Genomic DNA, 23,985 nt, shown 5'->3' on the forward strand with positions numbered 1-23,985 from the left:
TAAAGGATGTTGCAGCTGAGCTAACCAAGCTGAAAGTGTGGTTTGATGTAAATAAATGATCATTAAATATAAAAAAAAAAAAAAAATCATGATATTTGGTAAACGTGATATACAAGTAAATACACCGGTTGAACTAAGGATTGATAGTATTAAACTGAATGAGTAGTGAGGATAAACAAAATTATGTTATATTGTGTATGTAGTGATGTACTATATTCACTGCTGTCAAGTGAATCATGTTTTTTATTGTAAACTTTTAATATAAGTAAAAATAATATTCTATATTGTAATATACTAAATTATGTAAATTCTAGTCATATTAATGGAAGAACAAATACAAATGTAAGGGGGTAGGGATCAATAAGCTAAGCTTCCCTCTACTCCTTTTTTTGGACATGTCTGCCAACCAAACACATTGCTCTTTTGTTTATAATTCCTGTTTTTTCTTTGTTCTTTTTTTTAAATGTTTTTTTTTCTTTAAGGATTTTTTTAATTTGTTGTTATGATTGTTTGGTCTGACGGATCAAGACACTGTGAGTTGTTTGAAGAAATAAGAAGAATAACATGTCCAAGAAATAAACTTTTCATTCATTCATTCATTCATTCATTCATTCATTCATTCATTCATTCATTCATTCAACTATTGCAGAGTCATCACAAAACATCTAAAGGTGGCACGACTCTGACCGATAGTGTAAGCAAAAATGGAAGAGGCTCTTGTTGTACCTATAATCCTGTTCTTCGTAATTTTTCATATTCACTTTTGTGAATATAAGATACTGTATGCATTGACATGCTGCAAGAGACATTCGTGCTGGGATAAATAAATAAAAATCAACCTCAGCTTATTTACCAGTCACAATGGAGAGCATTGTGCTACTGCTACTGTAGCTCAAATTCACATTTTAGTAGCACCACCTGAACTGCCTCAAAATGTAGTTCTGAGAGCCTCATGTTGAACCTCCCTATTTACCATGGGAACAATTTTGGAACCCGTGAGCTGGGTTTGACAGCGCAGTTCATCACGGCAAGTTCTTGCGGTGGAAAAGAGCCATATCTCTCTCTCTGTGATCTCACACACACGCTGTAACAGGTGTTAGGCAGGCACCCAACTCTCTCCATGCTTCTCTTCTGCCCGCAGATCACTGAAAAATGTTTGTCATTATAATAAGCACACTCTCTTGAGTTGCAGCATGCATGGATACACAATCCCCCCTCCCCCCAACACACACACAGACACACACACACACGCATGCACGTGCACACACACACACACACACACACGCACGCACGCACGCACACACACACACACACACACACACACACACACACACACACACACTGTTCTCCTTTACACACCAGATAAGATAAATATAACCAAATATGGGGAGATCATCCTATGGATTACTGAAGAATAATAACCAGATGTTCTTTTACAGAAGAACCTTTCTGTTCAATTGAATTAGAACAAAGAACTCCTGAACACTGTCTTCTTCAAGTTTCAATTAAAACATATATTTATTGGGACTTGCATTTTGGTTCAAGGACCTTTATCAATTGGTCTTGATGAATATGTTTTAATTGCAAGTGAAGAAGACAGTGTGCAGGAGTTCTTTGTGCTACTGTTGTCGAACTGAACACTGGGCCTAACTCCACACAGATACCTTCTTGATTGTTTTGATGCCAAAAAGCATGTAAAAGGTGTATATAGAATCAAATCTAATCAAAATCAAATGTATTTGTACGGCCCGACAACACACGTTAACGGCCGGACACATCTTCTTTAAATAAGTCAAGAAGAAACATCACAATAAATCAAGAACAAAACAAAAACACCATGAAGTCCACATTTTTTTTTATCCACTTTTTCTCCTCCTGTTTTTCTATGTTTTTCTCCCATCCCAATTTAGTCGTTATGCTCGGAAGTCTATCAGATGCTTCTTTCCGAGACATAGGAGACAGCCAGCAGCATCTTTTCAACTGCCAGCGCGGACTCTCATTGGTGAGGTGTAACGTGTGGGAGGTCACACTACCCTCACCATCTCCCTCCCTCGCTGTGCAGGCGCCCTGACCGACCTGTAGGAGTCGCTGTTTACAACGACCAGAATGCAACGCTGACAGTCGGATTCGATACCAGTTTCTCTCGCATTGGTGACGAGCGCTTAGTCCGCTGCGCCACCCAGCCCCCCGAAGTCCAAACATTTTAAAATAAATTAAAAAAATTAATGCAACACTCCCAGACATACCCCACGCGAAGGTAAGGAAAAACTCACTAAAACCTAGCAATAGGAAAAAATGCACCACAGGCAATGTGGAGGAGAGAAACCTTAGAAGGGCCATTCAAGGGGGGATCTCCCTTCTTAGATGTCGGTGATAGTAGTGTTGCAATAAAACAGGCGAAACAGTTGGTAAGTATGCATATATACATGTAGTGAAACACAGATAAGTGCATGCAATAGCAACTGAACATTTTGAAAGATTGAAAATAGAGCTGATGGCGGATCCATTTGAGGCATGGGGGCGGCACAGAGAGGGTCGCAACCTCCCGGTCATCATCACGGGATGTCCACCACTCCGGTCATCACCACGAGACAGCCACTCACAGGGAGACGGGACAGGCGTTAGACAGTTTGTGTAATTGTGATGGGCGGACATAGCAATAGTCAAGTCAAGTCAAGAGTTTTATTTGTCAAGGCATACAAGTATACAATGAAATGCGGGGGGTCTTGCCCGCAACGATGTGCATAATACAATAGTAATATATAATAAGAATCCAATAGAATGTGTGGAGAGTTCAGTGTTCAAGGCTCTGATGGCCTGGGGGAAGAAGCTGAGCCGAAGTCTCTCTGTCCTAGTTGCTGGTGTTCGCAGGCGTTTGCCTGACCGCAGCAGCATGAACAGTCTGTTGTTGGGGTGGTGAGGGTCTTTCATTATTCTGCAGCCTCTGGATTTGCACCTCTTGTTGTATAGGACCTGCAGGGGTGGTAGTGCAATACCCGTGGTACGCTCGGCTGAGCGCACCACTCTCTGTAGGGCCTTCTTGTCCTGTGCCGTGCTGTTTCCATACCAGGCAGTGATGTTTCCAGTCAAGATGCTCTCTACAGCTCCGGAGTAGAAGGACTGGAGTATCTTCCCAGATACTCTGAACTTCCTTAACTGTCTCAGGTGGTAGAGGCGCTGCTTCGCCTTTTTTACGACTGAGTCTATGTGTGTTGTCCATGTCAGATCCTCTGAGATGTGGACCCCCAGGTACTTGAAGCTGCTCACCCTGTCAGTGGTGTGTGTGTCTCCTGCTGTCTCCTCCTAAAATCCACGATCAGCTCCTTGGTTTTACCAATGTTCAGGAGCGCTTAGCGGAGGTGATGGCCAGCAGGAACGCAGTCTTGAAAGACAGCTGCTCCAATGGCGCCTGCTCAAGAGGCTCAAACGGGGCCTCCGACAACCGGTCCAGGACCAGTTGGAGGTCCCAACTCGGAGACAGAGAAACATTCCACCGGCTTGAGACGCCGAGCGCCAAGCAGGAAACGTTTCACAAGAGGGTGGCTGAACAACGTACCGCCCTCAAAACCCACATGACAAGAGGATATAGCTGCGGCGTATACCCTCACCGTCGAGGCCGACAGTCTACCCAAGATAGACTGAAGGAAGGAAAGAACAGCGTCCAGGGGGCAGGACACCGGATCCCAGCCCCCCACCTTACACCACTCTTGAAAAGCATGCCACTTACCCGCGTAAACCGCGATAGTGGAGGGAGAGCGCGCGTTTCGGATGGTGTCGACCACAGAAGGGTCAAGACCCATCCCCTCCAGACTCACCCCCTCAGCAGCCAAACCTTCAGTGGCTGTCCCAGAACAGGGAACAGACACAGAGATCCGTGTGCCTGAGAGAGGGCCCACGGTAACCAAGGAACAGGCCATGGCGGGGCTACCAAGAGCTGGATCAGGACCGGGAACCATACAGCCATGCCCCGGTCCGGCGCGATCAGGATCAAGGTCCTGTGCTCCCGACGTATCCTCTCCAACAGCTGAGCTATCAGGTGTATGGGGGGGAACGCGTACAGAATCCCGGGCGGTTATGGATACATCGAGAAGGCATCCACCCCCAGGGGAGGATTGTCCCCCCGACTGACAGAGAACCATAAGGGGCACTGGTGAGACTGTCTTCTTGCAAACAGATCCACCGTGGCTTCCCCGAAACGGTCCCAGACCTGTCTGACTATGTCTGGACGTAGTCCCCACTCGTCGGGATGAGGACCGCCCCGCTACATCACATCCGCGCCCACATTCTCCTTACCAGGGATGTGGAGCGCCCTCAGGCTGCCCAGATTGAGAGACGCCCCTAGCCAGAGCTCGACCGCCGCCCGGTGCAGACAGACGGAGCATACTCCACCCTGTCTGTTGATATACGACGCTGTCGTCGTGTTGTCCGTCCTGACCAACACGTGCTCGCCCACCACCAGGTGGCCGAACCGCTTGAGGACCAGAAGGACCGCCTTCAACTCCAACACATTGATATGCAGTGCAGACCGGGTAGCATGGCACGTCCAGCTGCCCCCTACTGCGTTGGTCCGACACGCCCCCCCCCCATCCTGTGAGGGAGGCGTCGGTGAAGACCGTGACGTGTGACAGCCTGCAGCCCATGGAGATCCTGCTGGTGAGGGTACCAGTCCTCCCCCAGTGGTCAAGATCCCCCAGTATTGACATGGGAACCTTCAGTCGTTTCCACTTGCCTCTCACCAGGTCTATTTTCACACTGGAAAACCACCTCTGTATCCTCCTTATGAAAAGGAGGCCAAGAGGGACCACAGAGTGAGCAGATGCCATCATACCGAGCAGGCACATCACGGACAGCACCGTAACCGTCCTGCCAGGACGGAGCCCCCTGCACGCCGAGAATATCCACTCACCGTCGCTCTGAGAGGGTTGCCCCCATGGGCCTTGAGCTTAGAACCAAGCCCAAGTACTCCACCTGTTGACTGGGAAGAGGAGTACTCTTCTTCCAGTTCACAGCAAAACCCAGACTGGTGAAGAATTCCACCACCAGCCTGGTATGAGACCTGGCGACCTCATAATGGCAAAGAGCGAGACGCAATGGCCAGTATGATAATATAACTCTTTCTCACATAATATCTTAAACCATGTAAACTAAGCCAACCTGCATATTACTGCTGTCAAATGAAAGCATTTCTGTTATTGAGAAAATAATTCTTATTATGTATTACTCATTTACCAGTTGATGCCATTGCTAATGCTATTGGTGCTATTTTTTAAGCTACTATATATTAATGGTTTTAAATGGATCGTCTGGACCCTAAGGGTCTTGGAAACTACCTATATATAAAAGGACCCCAGAAACTGTCAATCCAAGAGGAATTTTGAATAACACTACAATGATAGTGTATGTAATCATAATTAGACATACAAGGCTTTCACATGGCAGTAATGTTGTGGTTACTTAAGAAAAAGAAAAATAGTTACTGCTGCTTCCTGGGTGGCCAGTAGTTGAGGCCAGATGAGCATCTTAATCTGCCATTCTTCCCCATGACGCAGCTCAACATGATTCACTGGCCCCAATGCACAGCGTGTTGACCTGCTGACCTCTCAGCTCCACTAATCCTGACCTCACACACACACACACACACACACACACACACACACACACACACACACACACACACACACACACACACACACACACACACACACATGCTCACACACACTCACACACACACACTCACACACACACACACACACACGCGCGCGCGCGCGCATGCACGCATGCTCACTCACTCACCACTCACTCACACAAACCAGAGGCATGCAGAACAAAAAGGTTGAGGTTGAAACTGAATCAAACTGAGGGAGGGTCGTGACCTCAAGCCATTGACCAATCGAAAGTAATCTATATCAACGTTGGCCAATCAGGAGTGATGGAGATCAGTGCCAGGCCTGATTAAAAGGATTCAGCCACTTAAGTGAATTACATCTGCACATAATACTAAATCAAATAACTATCTGGAAGGACTTGAGGAAGGACCTCTGAGACACTGACCACTAGAGCATAAACCGTGTAATGAGTTGAAACCTGACCCCATGCAGGCTACCGGCATTTATATTTCATCAGTATCTGGCTAGAAACCCTCTATGTGATTTTCATCATCAAACCCCATGTGTTTTTGACATTGTGTAGTTGCTTAGTAATGATTTGGCATATTATGGTCCCGTGGACCATGAGATATTTTCTGCCCACTGAAGACAATGTCTGTTGACATTTGTTGTTGTTGTTGTTGTTGTTTATGAGTGCCTGTATGCTTGTTTTTCTTTTCTTTTTTGCATTGTAACTGAGCTACCATGTTGTACCAAAACAATGACCACCAACACCGTTGCATGGCAATAATAAAGTATGTTGTATCTTGATTTTAAACACAAAACGACAAGGACACAGATGCCTACACCTGTGCCAGCGGGCAACATTCTGCCCATCTGGTTAACATCAGTTATGTGTTATTAGCATAGGGCTATATTTCATTCCTGCCATGGAGCAAGAATTTACCGGTAGCTCAACTTGAGGAACTGCTGTCTGACAGCTGTACGCACTTCTCACTCACCACTCACTGAACCACTGGAACGTCTCCCTTCATGAACCACAACGTTGCAGTTGTTAATGCACCAGATCCAGTTCTACTTCTACAGTCTTGAATGATTTATTCAATCGGCACAAGTATTCCTTTCACTTGTAAATAAAAACTTGGTTTGGATTCTCTTCTCTGGAGACTGTGCCTTCTCCCTGCCTACTGTAGACCAGCCATCTTGTTTGTCCAAAGTGAACATACTAAATCATTCACCTTTAAACACAACATTGCCTAACCTATCTAACACAATCTTGTTTTAACTGGGGAAAAAAACAAGAACAAGATGACAGAGGACATTTGGCCATATAACGAACATGAAATATGTCCAATCATGAAGCTGTTCTGACGGCACGATATCAATGTAACTGAGAGATCTGCTGAGATCCGGCGATGTTTCATCCAAATGGGATCAGAAGTGCAAAGGTTATGACCGCTGTGGACAGACATAGGAGTGATTGTAACAGGCGCTTTGTAACGGGCGCTTTGCAACAGGCGCTTTGCGCTGCACAGGTGTAACACAAGTTGCATGTCACAGCGTATTGATTTTCTCTCATCCACAGTTTTATAGCCATTTTCCCACCCTATAGGAACAATTCCTAGAGAAAGTGTACTTTAGGAGCTCTCACGTAAAGTTATCTTTCATCACATCATATATTTCACCATGTGTTCTCCAGTCCAGATGTAAGGGGAAGGAAGACTACTGTGATAACTGTTTTATTTCCCCATCGCAGTGATATGGGAAAAGTTAGTGTGCCTATATGTTTTTTCATTTGATCTTCAAGTGTACTCAGGTCCAGCACCTGGTTGCAAACCATTGCTCGTCTTATTCAGATAGACCGTGCCAAGTGGATGAGATCAAATAGAAGCTGCTTTGTGTTATTGTTTCCCCCAAGTCTCTCTGGGCCTGGGGCGATGTTAAAATAGAGCAGAGCAGAGGTCCTTGAGGGGCGATGTTAAAATAGAGCAGACTGCAGAGCAGAGGTCCTTGAGAGGTTTCCAGGGAGTCACCAGCAAAATGGAGTATAGTTTAATTTCACTAATATTGTATTTACTAGAAGTTAGAGAATATAGTACGACTATTCTGTTAATAATGTAGGTTCCACTTATCACCCCACCTACAGTAGATAGACAGTTATATCATTCTGGACTACATCATATCTACCCTTGAGAAACTATCTTCCTGGTTGTCATTATAATCAAACAGATATAAGCCAGTATATTTCCTGTAAACGATTGCATAATAAATACTCTATTACCCTGATTGGCCCATCATTCAGTCTGTCAGTTGTCAGTAGAGGAAAGCTAGTCCACAAACAAGTAATGAAACTAGTTTGCTACAATTTAGTTAATTTTAGTGGTTCAGCAGCAACCTTGACTTTATTTTTTTATTTTATTGATGGATTAAAAACACACAACAAGGATCCAAAGGATAACATGAGAAAGAGTAAAACCCTTATTTCCGTCATGGTCCCAGGGCTGTTAGGCCACAACAAAAACACGACAATAACACAACACTCATACATTTAAAACATTATAAGACTAACCTATCGCTAAAATTGTATACCCCACAATAACTAAAAACTGATTGGAAACCCATTCAAACTATAGGGGGCTATTCTTCTATTCTGTCCATGAGCCACTTCCTGACGCTTCTCTTGAAGCTGTGGAGGCTCGAGCTCTGCTTGATGGGGATAGGCAGCTTGTTCCAATCCTGGGCTCCAGAGAAAGTAAGGGAGCATTGGCCCAGTTTGGATCGGAAAGAAGCAGGCTTCAGGTTTGCTATGCTTGCTCTAGTTCTGTGGTTGTGGGATTCGTTGACCGGGGTGAAGTAGTTCTGGAGGTGTCTAGGGGACCTTTGGTTTATAATATTGTGCACTATGTTCAGTCTGAGCTGGGTAACTCTGGCCTCCACAGGAAGCCAGTTTAGCTCCTGGAAGTGACTCCTCCCTATGTGGGTGCGAGGGCCAAGACCCATTACCACCCTTACTAGCTTATTTTGGGAAACCTGAAGCTTCTTTTTTATGTTCACTGTCAGGCCCTCGAACCACGATACGCTACCATAGTCAATGTGGCAGAGTACTAGGCTATTGTATTTGCTAGTAGCCTGAGGCTATCTCTGCCAAGGAGGTTGGCTTTCCTAGCTAGGTACCTGACAAGCTGCAAAGCCAGAACTCGTCATCATTTTCAACTAAAAAGTGGAAACTTAGCTTATTAACCCGAACCTTAACCTAACCCTTACCTTAACCTCAGTGGAGACCACATGTCCCACCCTAACCTAAAATAAAGATGATAATCGAGTTTGGCCAGTTAGTAACAGCCAAATGTATTTATCACCTACAGTACGAGCACAGGTTAGCCATTGTTAATCTCCCATAGCAACTGATCACGCTGGTCCCATTACTTTGTTTTCATTTGAAATGTATTATGATACTTGTGGTGTTATGTTAAGGTCCCAACGAGTTCTGAAGGTACAGAACTCTCCTGTCCATTGAAACACCTCCCATTCTTTTAAATCTGGCTTAGCCATGTGTCACTCTGTAGACACTCTGTCTGAGTGATGATCTGTGAAAACCATATGAAGACCATGAGGAGTCCTCTGGCATATTGTCAGGTGCTATTTCATAGGGAGAGGGGATGGGTGCTTAACCCTAACCTTATGCTGTCTGTCTGTCTGTCTCTGTCTGTCTGTCTGTCTGTCTGTCTGTCTGTCTGTCTGTCTGTCTGTGTGTTCTGTTCCTGTCCTGAGAGCAATTTTATTATGTGTGTGAAATCACAGCTCAGTGTGTGTGTGTGTGTGTGTGTGTGTGTGTGTGTGTGTGTGTGTGTGTGTGTGTGTGTGTGTGTGTGTGTGTGTGCAAACTGTGCATGCATGTGTATGTGTATGTGTGTGTCTGTTCTGTTCCTGAGAGTTATTGTGTGTGTGAAGTTATGACTCAGTGTGTGTGTGTGTGTGTGTGTGTGTGTGTGTGTGTGTGTGCGTGCGTGCGTGCGTGCGTGTGTGCGTGCGCGCATGCATGTGTATGTGTGTGTTCTGTAGAGCTATTGTGTGTGTGAAGTTACTATTGTGTGTGCGTGTGTGTGTGTGTGTGTGTGTGTGTGTGCGCACATAATTGTGTAAACGTCGAAAGACTGTTATATTTTCAGATAAACTGCTTGCCTCTTTATCAGTTATATACATAAGCATGTAATCAACAAGGGAGCAGTGGTGCATGGGAAAGCAAACTTTTTACCCCCCAGATAAAATGATTGCAACATTTTGATTACGCCTCTATATACAGTACATAAACTGTGTGTAATCCACAAATAAAACCATAAAACCAACTCGGCTTGATATAAAACCATTAGAATGTCACTGATATTCACAGAGATTATAGAATGTGATAGAAAGTCTTTCTGGAAATGAAAATCAGCTTCATGAGCAGCAAGTGATCAGCAGCTGACTGAGCCATAGAAATAGACGGATTCAAAAACACGTAATGGAAAATATATATTGGAAATTATGCGTTGAAGATATTTTTCATACACGATTTAAGGGTTGATTGGCTGGTTTTGGACTATGACATATTGACCATCGTCAGTCTACATCTGTGTTTTTATAACTTCGCGGCCCAGGAGGGTCAAAGAAAGCATGTCTTGACATTTTATTCGCCATGCAGCAAGATGGACCCGCTGTTTAAATTAGCCTACTGTATATCCAGAGGTGTGACCAAGTCATTGTTTTGCAAGTCCCAAGTAAGTCTTTACACTCAAGCCACGAGTCAAGTCCAATTCAAGACTGGCAATTACCAAATGAAGTCCCAAGTCAAGACAGGCAAGTCCTAATGTCTTCTTTACAAATGTGATGCCATTTCAAAATTGTAAAGCCAACAGAATAATAGTTTGTAGTATATTCAATTTAGATGATTCTGCACTGACACAACTTCCTTCTCTGTTCACGCAACCTGATTTAGCGCCTAACAGATTGGTCCAAAGTGGAACATTTGTTATACACTTTTTATGTCAAAGTGGGAAATTAAATGTATCCGTTTTACAATTTTTATGGCATAATTTTTTTGCATTTTGGGCTTGGAGAGATTATCTTTCTTTTCATAAGTCATAATGCTCAAGTCCAAGTGAAGTCACAAGTCATTGGTGTTAAAGTCAAAGTCGAGTCTTTTTTTATTATTTAGTTGAGTCTGAAGTCATTTCAACACATCTGACTGTTAGGGACAACATATTTTGTGTTACAGTACTTTCCAGAGGGTTGAGAGAACAAAGGGTTGTAAAAATGTTATTTGTTCTGCGTGTTTGGCTCATTATGTATGACCAGAACAACTAGTGATAAAGATGGACATACATTTGACTTGTTTACTTATGACAGGCAAGGTTTACAGTCAGTGTAGTAAGGGTAGTGATGTTGTGTCCCTCTACACCCCTCTCTAGTACATATCTTGCATGGTTATCACATCTCACTTGTGCAGAGTAGGCTATAGCTCTTCTGAAACCTACTGTAGCAAGCCTCAGTATATATTTTGGGGTTCCCCTCTGGCAGACTGGTTGATGTTTAGCTTCCTATTCAGTATAATTTCACATGTTATCCATCTACACATAATCGTATAATCACTATGGATTATGTATCTGCTAGCTAATGTCTAAGTGTCAATGTGGTTTCATTATTGCAGGGTTAATTTGCTCTGCTTGATCAGATCAGCATTTACTGCAGAAGTATTTAAAGCCAGGACCCAAACTGAGTAAACACTTTTTAACTACTATTTTAACCAAATCAAAATGTAATACAATGAGTCTTGTGCTGGCAGGACATTAAAACAGACCAGTAGTCTTGTCATATGGGGGTCCACTAGAAACAAGCCTACATGACATGTTAGTATTTGTGTTTGCTATTGTCTTCACATGCAGGACAGGATAGTCATGAAAAAAGGATTACCCCAATATAAATAAAGTGAAAAGAAAGTTTGTTTGTTAGCTTGAGCCTTATCCTTAAAGCCCCTGGCACGCAGGATTTCCATTCACAAGGTACATTTTCATTGCTTGTTTTGGTTATTACTAATGCTGTCAATCGATTAAAATATTTAATTGCGATTAATCGCATGATTGTCCATAGTTAACTCGCGATTAATCACAAATTAATCGCATTTAAAAAAAAATTTATCTACCTTAAACGGATATTTTTCAAGTTCCAAGTTTTAATACTCTTATCAACATGAGAGTCAACAAATGCTTGCTTTATGCAGCCATTTAACACAAAAGGATGACCCTCATCATGCATTGCAAATTTGTATCAAATTCAAAACAGAGTGATGCACAAAATAACTTAAAAGAAAAGAATAATTTAAAACAATGAATAAAGTGTGCATGAAATAATAGGGGAAAGAAAACGTTAGGAACTTGTTACATTCACTCACACAAGGGCTGAGTAATCACACACCCCCCCTCTCTCTCTCACACACACACTCTCCCAGCTCTCTTTCTCTCTTGCCCCTTCCTCATCTCTCTCACCCCCCTCTCTCTCTATATATATCTCACACACACACACACTTCAGAAACAAACATAGTATCAATGAGCGCATCAATAATACACCTGAGTGAAGTCTAGTAAAAAAAAAAAAAAAATTAAATATATTTTTTTTAAATAATAATAACAATTCTTAAAAGTTAATCGTGAGTTAAAAAAAATAGTGGCGTTAATAGAATCGGGCGATGACGCGTTAATACCGTGTTAACTTTGACAGCCTTAGTTATTACCTATTTTCAGTGTGAAAAGGCTAAAGCCACAGACAGCGGTAGAAGGCTAGTTGGCAGGCTGGGACCCTGATGGACCTGTTAACCCTGATGAAGGCAGCTTGCTTGTCAAAACATTGGTTTTATTTCTTTAACTATATATATATATATCAATTTTAGAACCACATGCTGACAGCCGACAGGGAACACAGGCTTTACAGGCAGCGCTATACGATGTTAGGGTTCGGTTGTTTTACTCATTGTTTACTGTACGTACGGGCAGGCCAGAAAGACAGACTGCGAGGCTGGCAGGCAGGCAGGGAAGTGGTCGAGTTTCAAGGTTAATTTGCTGTGCTTGTTCAGGTCATTTTCTGCCTGCTTTAACTCTGGCTCCCAAGGGAGCGGGGCAGGCAGGGGTCTGGCTGGCTTGACTGATGGACCGGCAGCAGTGGTGGTCATGGTATGTAGGTGTGTGTGTGTATGCACGATAGAGAGAGGCAGGGAGAGAGAGAGGGAGAGAGAGAGAGAGAGAGAGTTAGAGGGAGAGGTGCTATTTATGTTGTGTACCTTTTTTTATCCACTTGTTCTCCTCTTTTTCTATTTTTCTCCCATCCCAATTCCTTTGTGCCAATTCTCCCCTCCCCTGTCTTGAACGTTGCTCGCATATGCCCCCCACTGGCCGGTTGTAGGGAGGATAGAAGTCTTGCATCACGTGTCCCCTCCGGTACACGAGGAGGCAGCCTGTCACATCTTTTCACCTGCCAGCGTGGACTCTCATTGGCGAGGTGTAACGTGTGGGAGGCTCACACTACCCCCGCCATTTCCTGTCTCTGCTGTGCAGGCGTCTCCAACCGACCTGTAGGAGTCGCTGGCCACAACGTCCAGATTACCACCCATCGACTTCCACCCGCAAATTCTGACAATTGAATTAGTATGACGACTGGCCCAAGCCGGAGGCAACGCCGACAGCCGGAGTCGAACCCGGTGTCTCTTGCGTTGGTGACTAGCGCAATGTCTGCTGCGCCACCCAGCCGCCCTATGTTGTGTACAGGGCTTGACGTTGACACCTGGCCACCTGCCCAGGGCTAGTGAAAATGCTGAGTGGCTAGTGACTTTGGAAAACCACTAGCCACAGTGGCTAGTGAGCCAAAAAGTTAACGTCAAGCCCTGCATAGGTGTGTCAATGATAATGTTCACAGCGTTTGGAGCAATAAGATAATTGCTAGGTTCAACACAGCCAAGGCATAGGTGTGTCAATGATAATGTTCACAGCGTTTGTAGCAACAATGTAATTGCTAGGTTCAACACAACTCTTCCACATCTACACCCTCCATCTTGTCCCAGTCAGCCGTTGCCCCAACTGGAGCTCCTTTTGCAGCTGAGTCACTGGTCGCAGGCAGTAGTAAACAATGGAGTCAACAGTCAGAAGCACAGTTGTACAGTTGGCGTGTAGCAGTATGATTACAATGATACTGTCCCCAGCAGGGGTTAGTGAAGAAGAAATTACCTATATTTATTACTTTTTGGGTGGGGGCGTGAGTGCGGGGATTTTTGGCTAGTGAAAATGCTGAGTGGCTAGTGACTTTGGAAAACCACTAGCCAGAGCCAAAAAGTTAACGTCAAGCCCTGGTTGTGTACCTTTTGAATCAAGCCTCATCATAACATTCATGTTCTTTTTTAAATGTATTGGCAAGAGAAGAGAGAACTCCTGAAATGTCGTAAAATGCTATCTTCTCTTGCCTATGTGCATTTCCTTCCTACACACCTGTCTACAATAAACTAAAGGTGTGCCTCTACTGTCAATATTCATTTTAAATGCCCTCTCTCTCTCTCTCTCTCTCTCTCTCTCTCTCTCTCTCTCTCTCTCTCTCTCTCTCTCTCTCTCTCTCTCTCTCTCTCTCTCTCTCTCTCTCTCTCTCTCTTTCTGTCTTTCCCTTTCCCTCAGAGCTGAGGAACAGTTCGGCTGTGTTTTGGGAGGGCGGTGTTGGTGGGGGCTATCAAGCGCTGCTATTGGATGAGGATCAAGGCTGGCTATTGGTTGGGGGAAGAGACCACATCTACCTGCTCATGTCGGACAGGTTGGACCTTCCCATACACACGGTAAGACAGCTCGTCTCAGATCATCCTTTTGTCCAAGTGTAGCACTGCCAGCCCCAGGGACCACTTAGTACATTAAAACAACACTGGCTTACATTAAACTAATATAGAGAACCGCCCGATTCTAAAGCTGCCAACCAGACCAGTGACCTCAGGATGATCCCGCTCCCTGGACATGAGGTTCAGAAATCAAATATAGAAGATTATAAATGATATATCCACAAAAAGGCAATGTCAGGAATACACCCCAACTGCCGCCATGTCCACCGCAGCAGATCCTGGGAACGCGATAGCTTAGTAGTTTTAATTAAACATCTTTAAACATGTGCTGTGAACATTCAGGACCTTTAGAGGAAGACCCCTATTGAGTTGTACTGTATGACCCCTGGCATGACCTTTCCTCTAACGCCTCTCCTGACCTGTTAGTTGTACAGCAATTTACTAGGTGAGAAGTGCCTCTTAGTCAACTTGAAAGTTTAACTGTAGTACAACATGGAACTTATGATAAACCTTTCATGTGACCCCCCCCCCCCCACATGCACACATTATTTCTCTCTCTCTCTCTCTCTCATCTCTCTCTCTCTCTCTCTCTCTCTCTCTCTCTCTCTCTCTCTCTTCCTCTCTCTCTCTCTCTCTCTCTCTCTCTCTCTCCTCTTCTCTCTCTCTCTCTCACACAGATCAACTGGACAGCTGGTAAGGAACATATTGAGCGCTGCAGACTGGCAGGGAAGAACATGGAGGTCAGTATTTGTGATTCAACCCTATCCTGTTATTTATATTTCTAAACCTTTACAAGGTACAAGGATTAATTTAATTGGGAGCAGGGAGCAGTGGAGCCTGGCCTCAGTGGTGAACCAGCACCTCTATCCCCTGCTGTGAAACCATCCAGCTGCACTGCTATCTGTTGTGTATCTATTGTGTGTGTATCTTTTTTCCCTGCACTCATGGAAATGTCCTTTAGGTACTTTTATTCAGCACGGGCAGCAAACAAACAACAATGAACGTGTATGGTAAGAAACTATTAGAAAGAGCACCGTGCACCCTCTTTAATTTATCTTCCCCCCAGACGGATTGTGCCAACTACGTGCGCCTGCTGCAGCCCTTCAATAAGACCCATGTTTTATGCCTGTGGAACTGGAGCCTATAATCCCCAGTGTACCTACATCCACCTAGAATACAACGCACAGGTAACAACACACTGACATTATGTGTGTGTGATATTTTCTCTTTAGATAAAAAATACAAACATAAAGATTTTCGATGTCTGTCTCTCTCTCTCTCTCTCTCTCTCTCTCTCTCTCTCTCTCTCTCTCTCTCTCTCTCTCTCTCCATCTCCCTCTCTCCTAGGAGCCAGTGTTCATGCTGGCTGGTACAGAGGAGTCTGGTAGAGGAAAATGTCCCTTCAGTCCGCGAGAGTCCTTCACCGCCAGACTAACTGGTAGGTCGGTCACACACACACACACACACACACACACACACACACACACACACACACACACACACACACACACACACACACACACACACACACACACACACACACACACACACACACACACACACACACACACACACACACACACCACACACACACACACACACACACACACACACACACACACACACCACACACACACACACACACACACACACACACACACACACACACACACACACACACAAACACATCTGCCTGTGACACTCATTCATCTCAATGTCTCCAGTGACATCTATTTCCACATTAACAACAGTTCCTTCATACCATGTGTGTGCTCTGGCAGAAACAATACTTGATGTATTTCACCCATGTAACATGTTCATCCTAGGCTGACGTCAGCCACTCCCCTCAAGGGGCCTGTAGATGTTATACAACATATTAATACTATCCAATGCGAATCTTGTAGCTTTCAAAACATTTCATAGAATGAATAAAAAAGGTTCATTCTCAGATTGACAAGCATGCATTTATGAAATCATAACATGGCTTTTGAACGAGTATTACATACCCCCCTTTTTAGTTGGTTCTTTTTCTTTACCAGACACTTGTCTGTATTTTTGCAGAAAACGTTTCTGCATTTGTTCTTAATTTTCCCCTAAAACCATTGTATTGAAACTCAGTGACACAGATAGCAGCACGCTTAGAGATAGCTGTGCCCCTTTGTTTTTAAGTTTTTTTATCAATTATTTTGTATTTTATTTCTAACAAGACAACACAACACAGAAACAATAACAATAAACAAGACTTCAGGGCGGCTACGTGGCGCAGTGGGCAAGGCGCTCGCAACGAATGCTGGAGACTAGGCTCGAACAGGAGCCCCGCTCTCCACATTGCTTTCAGTTTAGCTGGTCGTCCACAGTAATACACATTGGCCGTATTACGGGGAGGGAAACTGAAGGGTGGGGATCGGGCGTTGTGGACAGCGACTCCTACAGGTCGGTTGGTGCGCCTGCGCAGTAGAATCAAGAAGCGACGGGGGCGGGGCCCCTCCAAAGCCCAGACCCCCGACGCTGAAAGATCGAGCCGCGCAGGTGAAAAGATGCGACGGCTGTTACCTCAAGTATCGGAGGGGACTCGTGCTATGTATGACTTAGTCCACATTGCAGCCGGCTTGTGGGAGGCAAGAAACAACGTTCGAAGACAGGGAGGGTTGAATTGGACGATATGAAAATTGGGATGGGAGAAAAATTTAAAATGGGAGAAAAAGTGGATAAAAAAAACAATAAACAAGACTTCACAGGACATAGTACTAACCATGATAATGACAATGGAAAAAACTAAAATGTATAAAACAGAATACAAACATTTAATTGCGTTATCACAGACACAGCAAAAGACATTTCTTCCCCCACTGTGGCTGTGACCCTTTGTTTCAATATAGGGGAAAGGAAGGATATAATAATAATAATATAGCAACTTAAGTGTCTAAAGAGAGATAAGCTACTAAAATCCAACATGTCAAATTATCCATTTAAAGTTTATGTAAACCGTACGTCTGTTTATTTATATGAAAATAAACAAACATGACAACACACAATAGGATATACAAATACACATATGCTCCAGCTCGTACCCCCCTCTCCCGGACCCCCCATTGGATAATCCAACCATTATAATTTATTCCTAACCAGACACTACCATTATATGCTGGCTTTTATTCTCTCCACCACTTCTAACCACATTGCCATTTTGGATTCATTGAGACCCAAAATTCTAGCTGTTGATATTTCTTGATAAATCACATCGAGATATGTAAGAATCCAGACCTTACGGCACATTTTTTCCGGTTGAAACCATCGTGATGCTATCAGCTTTTTAGCCACTGTGATACCGGATAAAACCAATCTCTTCAGCTGTGGAGGTACTGCATGCTCAAAGACATCATTCAGCAGTAATACAGAGGGGTGTACAGGTATATCCAGAGTTAAGAGATTTGACAATTGCTGGGTCACTTCTTTCCAAAATATCTTAACTGGTGGGCAGTCCCAGTACATGTGCATAAATGTCCCTTCGTCCCCATTTGTACATAAGGAGCATTTGGAGTCTTGTTTAAGACCCATTTTGTTCAGTCTTATAGGAGTTAAGTATGTCCTGTGAATATAGTTAAGATTGATTTGTTGATGGTCCGGGTTCCTTGATGCAAGGCGTACATTTGCCCAGGCTTCTTGCCAGTCAAAGTCTATCTCCAGGTCTGGTATATCCCTCCTCCAGACTGAGTCTAGATGTAGGGTTTCATACGAGGCCGTTAGTAATTGATGATAAAAATCTGAAACAAAACCTCTCGATGTCTCTCTTTCATAGAAGAATTTGTGGTATCTGTGGTGTACAATTGGTATCCTTAATGGAACACCGTGAGCCTTCAAACATGCCAATAACTGTGCGTAAAAATAATATGAGGACTTGGTGAGATTAATTTTTTTGCATATCTCATCAAAACTACAAAAACCCTGTTTGTTGAAAACGTCTCCTAATGTGTGTATGCCTTGCTTTTCCCATCTAGGGAATCTTATAGGTTGTTTTCCAATCAAGAGTGCATTGTTATTGAATAAGGGAGTATGATTATGCCATTTATGTGGGATAGAGTCTTTTTTTGTATTTCACGCCATATCCGGATTGCATGAGTGATTATGGGGCCAAATTTCCGTTCGCATTGCTTAATTGATAATTTGGTGTACACTATCTTTTTACTTTTATAACAACTACATCACTGCATAACTCATACATATTGAGACAGGCTTAATCTTCTGTTATTTGTGATACTCTGTGTACACTCTGTATACACTCCTCTGTATACACTCTGTATACACTCTGTATACACTCTGTATACATGTACACCCAATTCAACTACTTTGGTCGTGGATGTCCCGGTTTTGTACAGATGTTGTCTCTCTTGGGCAGAGGTGTTTAGCAGGCTGTGATGTACAGGCGTAGAGATAGAGGTGTTTAGCAGGCTGTGATGTACAGGCGTAGAGATAGAGGTGTTTAGCAGGCTGTGATGTACAGGCGTAGAGACAGAGGTGTTTAGCAGGCTGTGATGTACAGGCGTAGAGATAGAGGTGTTTAGCAGGCTGTGATGTACAGGCGTAGAGACAGAGGTGTTTAGCAGGCTGTGATGTACAGACGTAGAGACAGATGTGTTTAGCAGGCTGTGATGTACAGGCGTAAAGACAGAGGTGTTTAGCAGGCTGTGATGTACAGGCGTAAAGACAGAGGTGTTTAGCAGGCTGTGATGTACAGGCGTAGAGACAGAGGTGTTTAGCAGGCTGTGATGTACAGGTGTAGAGACAGAGGTGTTTAGCAGGCTGTGATGTACAGGCGTAGAGACAGAGGTGTTTAGCAGGCTGTGATGTACAGGTGTAGAGACAGAGGTGTTTAGCAGGCTGTGATGTACAGGCGTAGAGACAGAGGTGTTTAGCAGGTTGTGATGTACAGGCGTAGAGACAGAGGTGTTTAGCAGGCTGTGATGTACAGGCATAGAGACAGAGGTGTTTAGCAGGCTGTGACGTACAGGCGTAGAGACAGAGGTGTTTAGCAGGCTGTGATGTACAGGTGTAGAGACAGAGGTGTTTAGCAGGCTGTGATGTACAGGCGTAGAGACAGAGGTGTTTAGCAGGCTGTGATGTACAGGCATAGAGACAGAGGTGTTTAGCAGGCTGTGATGTACAGGCGTAGAGACAGAGGTGTTTAGCAGGCTGTGATGTACAGGCGTAGAGACAGAGGGCTTTAGCAGGCTGTGATGTACAGGTGTAGAGACAGAGGTGTTTAGCAGGCTGTGATGTACAGGCGTAGAGACAGAGGTGTTTAGCAGGCTGTGATGTACAGGCGTAGAGACAGAGGTGTTTAGCAGGCTGTGATGTACAGGCGTAGAGACTCTGCATATAGGAGTGTGCTTGAGCTTCTCCATAGAAAATTAATTGGTAAAGAAAAGAAAGAAAGAACATTTTGAAGGGCCACACAATCAACTTGATGACATCACAAGTTCAACTTTTGATGTCTTAATGGGACACAGTCTTTCTAGAGAGCTATCAGGTATCCAAACATACACTTTTGATGTCTTAATGGGATACAGTCTTTGTAGAGAGCTATCAGGTATCCAAACATACAAAGCAAATATATCCGCACATACATTACACAAGTCATAAAGAAATGTGCCCTGCTAACTGAGTATGCAAAACATATGGGTCATAACTGTAGGAGAAGTTCTCAAGGGTAAATGTACAGCGTACATTGTAAATGAGGACCCTCAATTGATTTTCATGGATAAATAAAGGCAATAATAACGTGACATTGGCTAATGTTGGAAAATGTGTCCCCATGGGATACAGACCTTAATGTGTGCTTTTCGGTCCTCAGAAACATGATGGGAAAATATAGTGTTCATCACACACATTTTACACATTAGAGGGTGAGGTGTTCCGCCATGCAACATGTGTATTCCACAAAACATATTTATTATACTTGTAAGGTTGGAAAAAGTCTCCAGGGTGTATTATGCACGTTGTTGGCTGGTGTTTCCGACCCAGAAAAAAAAGCAAAGCAACAATATTCACACATTCATCACACGCTATGAGAAGGGATGAATGAGGCTTTGTATATGTGTACATAATCTATATGGTTCATAATTATAGAAAATGTAGATGACTCTGGGGAATACAGACTTTGATCATTGCTGTTGGAGACACAGAACATAAAGCAAAGATATTCACACAATTTTCATATTGATATGTTGTGATTAATCAGAGAATGCAGGTTTGGACAGTTTTCCATGAAACATACAAAATATAAATCATGGATGCTACAAAACACTTGTTAGTAATTACAAACAGCCACAGGACATCCAGAACACATTGAATTAACTTGGTTCATATGAGCATGAAACTCAACTTATGACTTTAGGGTTTGGTCAAGTTTGAATCAAGAACCATAAAATTGTAAATGTTTACTTCATATAAGTGGAACATTCAGGTCACATGTTTTAAGTTACTCTGTACTATAAGCATTTGCTGTGAAGAGGATTTTATTAAAGCTGTTCACCATTGAGAGAGAGGGGGGAGAGGGAGAGATGCAAATACTTCAGATGCATAATGTAGAACATGTTTATTATTGTAGCGTATTTTATTGTACCTCATAAAGTGAAGCTACATTCTGCAGCAGCCTCTGTGGTAAAGTAACTGCAGAACCCTGAAAAGACATATGCATGTCTTGAGGCATATGTTATTGTTTCTCTAGAGATGGGCAGTAAAATAGGGAGTAAACCACATACTGTATACAGTACATTTCTTTATGGTGAGTACAATATACTCAGCTCAGCATGGGGCATGCATTGTTAAGACAACGTTTGTCTGTGGTGAAATGGTCAAATGATAAAAGTGTGGTTGGTCTTCTTTCTTTCTTTCTTTCTTTCTTTCTTTCTTTCTTTCTTTCTTTCTTTCTTTCTTTCTTTCTTTCTTTCTTTCTTTCTTTCTTTCTTTCTTTCTTTCTTTCTTTCTTTCTGCATTTATCTCACTCTCTCTCCCTCAGATGGTGATCTATATACAGGTACGTCAGTAGACTTCATGGGAGATAATGCTGCTATCGTCCGTACGTCGGTGGAGGGTGGTAACCAGCACATACGCACAGAGGCCTACCAGGACAACTGGCTCAATGGTGAGACACCACCTTATATAAAAGACCTCAGACAAAAAGTAAAGTGTAAGAACATTACTACTATGTGTCATTATGAAATTCATTGAATTGTGGTGACACATTCTTAATGCTAACCAAAACCAAAAAGTATGTATTTTCATTTGGTGTGGTTTGGAGTTCTCTGCCTCTAGCCCCTCCAGAACGTTGTGGAACATAACACATATGCTCATTATCATAATTAATTTGACAATAATGACAAAATTGGCTACCGTTGGCTACATGTATGTATTTTGGTGCATACTATATTTGAAAAATGTACTGTAATTCCTATTAGTGGCTAAACTGAAGAATAATATTATTAGAATACTACTACTAGAAATTGGAACAACAGAGCAAAGGACAATGCACACAGACATGGGTGCTTAAAACACACACACACACACACACACACACACACACACACACACACACACACACACACACACACACACACACACACACACACACACACACACACACACACACACACACACACACACACACACACACATTTAGAGACATAAACTAGTTTATTTTTTTTATTCTTTCTATAGAGCCAGAGTTTGTGGGTTCGTTCTCCATCCCAGACACACACAGCCCTGATGACGACAAGGTCTACTTCTTCTTCAAGGAGAGGGCAGTAGAGGCCGGCCAGGGTGATAAGAGAGTCTACAGTCGTGTGGCTAGAGTCTGCAAGGTAAGGGCCGCTACTGTTCCTAATTTATGCAAATGACATGTCGTCAGCTTGTGACTGCAACTTGTTCCTGTTTGCGGACGATTCAGCCCTGCTGGTCTCTGACAAGAACAAGTTACAGGTTGAAAAAACCCTCAGCTCGGAACTAGGCAAAATCTGCATATGGCTCGCTGATAACAAACTATCATTACACATGGGCAAAACAGAGTCCATTCTCTTCGGTTCAAATAACAAATTCAGCAAGACCGACGGCTTCTCAGTTACAGTGGGTGACAATATTGTCACAAGGAAAGATGAAATTACCTACCTGGGTTCCATCCTAGAGGCTAATCTTTCCTGTGACAAAATGGCATCCAATGTAATAAAAAAAAGTCAACCAACGAACTCGATTCTTGTACCGGATCTCCTCTCTGGTAAACAAGAATACCCTGAAAACTCTGGCAGGAGCACTCATTCAAGGGTACTACGACTATGCTTGCACCTCATGGTACCAAAGCACCTCAAAGGCGCTAAAAACAAAATTACAAACATCTCAAAACAAACTGGTCAGACTACTGCTTGACCTTACTCCTAGAACCCACCTCACCCCTGCCCACCTTGACAACCTAGGATGGCTTAGAGTACAGCAACTTGCAATGGGCCTGGTCTACAAGATACACTACACGACCAAGGTACCCATGTACATGTCAAAATACTTCCCAAAGGTCAGTGAATACCACAATCACAACACCAGAGGGAGCTCCACAAATCATGTTAAACCCAGATTCGGCTCAAACAAGGGACTAAACACGTTTCGCAATTATGCCACATCAATGTGGAACGCCCTACCCACAGCTGTAAAGGAATGTGAATCACTACCCACTTTCAAAACCACTCTCAAGAACACCTACGGGAGACTGCAATTCGAAACTGGCCCCTGTAAATGTCCTAACCCAACCCCCTCCATGTACAGTCAATTACCAAGTATGGTTGTCAATATTCCAATGTACAGTTTTACTTGTACAGTTGTACAGTGTTCCCACCCACCCACTCCTCCTACCCACCCACCCACCCCCCCCCCCCCCCACCCACTCAACCACCTCCATGTACGCCCCCCCCCCCCACCCACCCAGCCCCACCCTACCTACCCAACCTCCTCCAATGTACAGTTTTTACGTCAAATGTATATACTCTCTTTTCTGGACTCTTTTTGTACCACAAACAGTACTGTATTGTAATCTGGTATGTCATAAATGTATAGAGTAGCAGTACTGTCTATCTGTATGTCATGTATGTCATATATGTCCTGATGAATTGAAAATGGGGGACCCTGATGTAACAAGACGAAAGCTTTCTCTGGTCTGCATCCCTTAACAATGTGTGGTATTGAGCTGTACTGTATTGTACCCATTCTGCAATCTTTATAAGATTTTCAATCAATCAATCAATCAATCAATCAATCCAGAGTGTACACACCACACTGGCCTCATGTCATCACCACTGCGCTGTGATCACCATCTCTCTCTCTCTCTCTCTCTCTCTCTCTCTCTCTCTCTCTCTCTCTCTCTCTCTCTCTCTCTCTCTCTTCTCTCTCTCTCTCTCTCTCTCTCTCTCTCTCTTAGAATGACATAGGTGGGAAAAGGAGTCTGATCAACCGCTGGACTACCTTCCTGAAGGCCAGGCTGGTGTGCTCCGTCCCAGGAC

General features: G+C 43.6%; 1 protein-coding gene across 1 annotated transcript in view; it reads left to right on the forward strand.

Annotated features, from left to right (window-relative positions):
• The window catches only part of LOC311230781 (semaphorin-3D-like), a 207,608-nt gene that overhangs the window by 140,212 nt on the left and 43,411 nt on the right, over positions 1-23,985 (forward strand). Inside the window, 8 exon segments of the mRNA XM_084317140.1 lie at positions 14,295-14,449; positions 15,124-15,186; positions 15,513-15,566; positions 15,568-15,633; positions 15,794-15,884; positions 21,465-21,590; positions 22,163-22,305; positions 23,904-23,985. Of these exon segments, the coding sequence (XP_084173266.1) occupies positions 14,295-14,449; positions 15,124-15,186; positions 15,513-15,566; positions 15,568-15,633; positions 15,794-15,884; positions 21,465-21,590; positions 22,163-22,305; positions 23,904-23,985 (780 nt within the window).

This window comes from Notolepis coatsorum (assembly GCF_963971535.1).
Source record: "Notolepis coatsorum genome assembly, chromosome: 6".
Classification (NCBI taxonomy): domain Eukaryota; kingdom Metazoa; phylum Chordata; class Actinopteri; order Aulopiformes; family Paralepididae; genus Notolepis; species Notolepis coatsorum.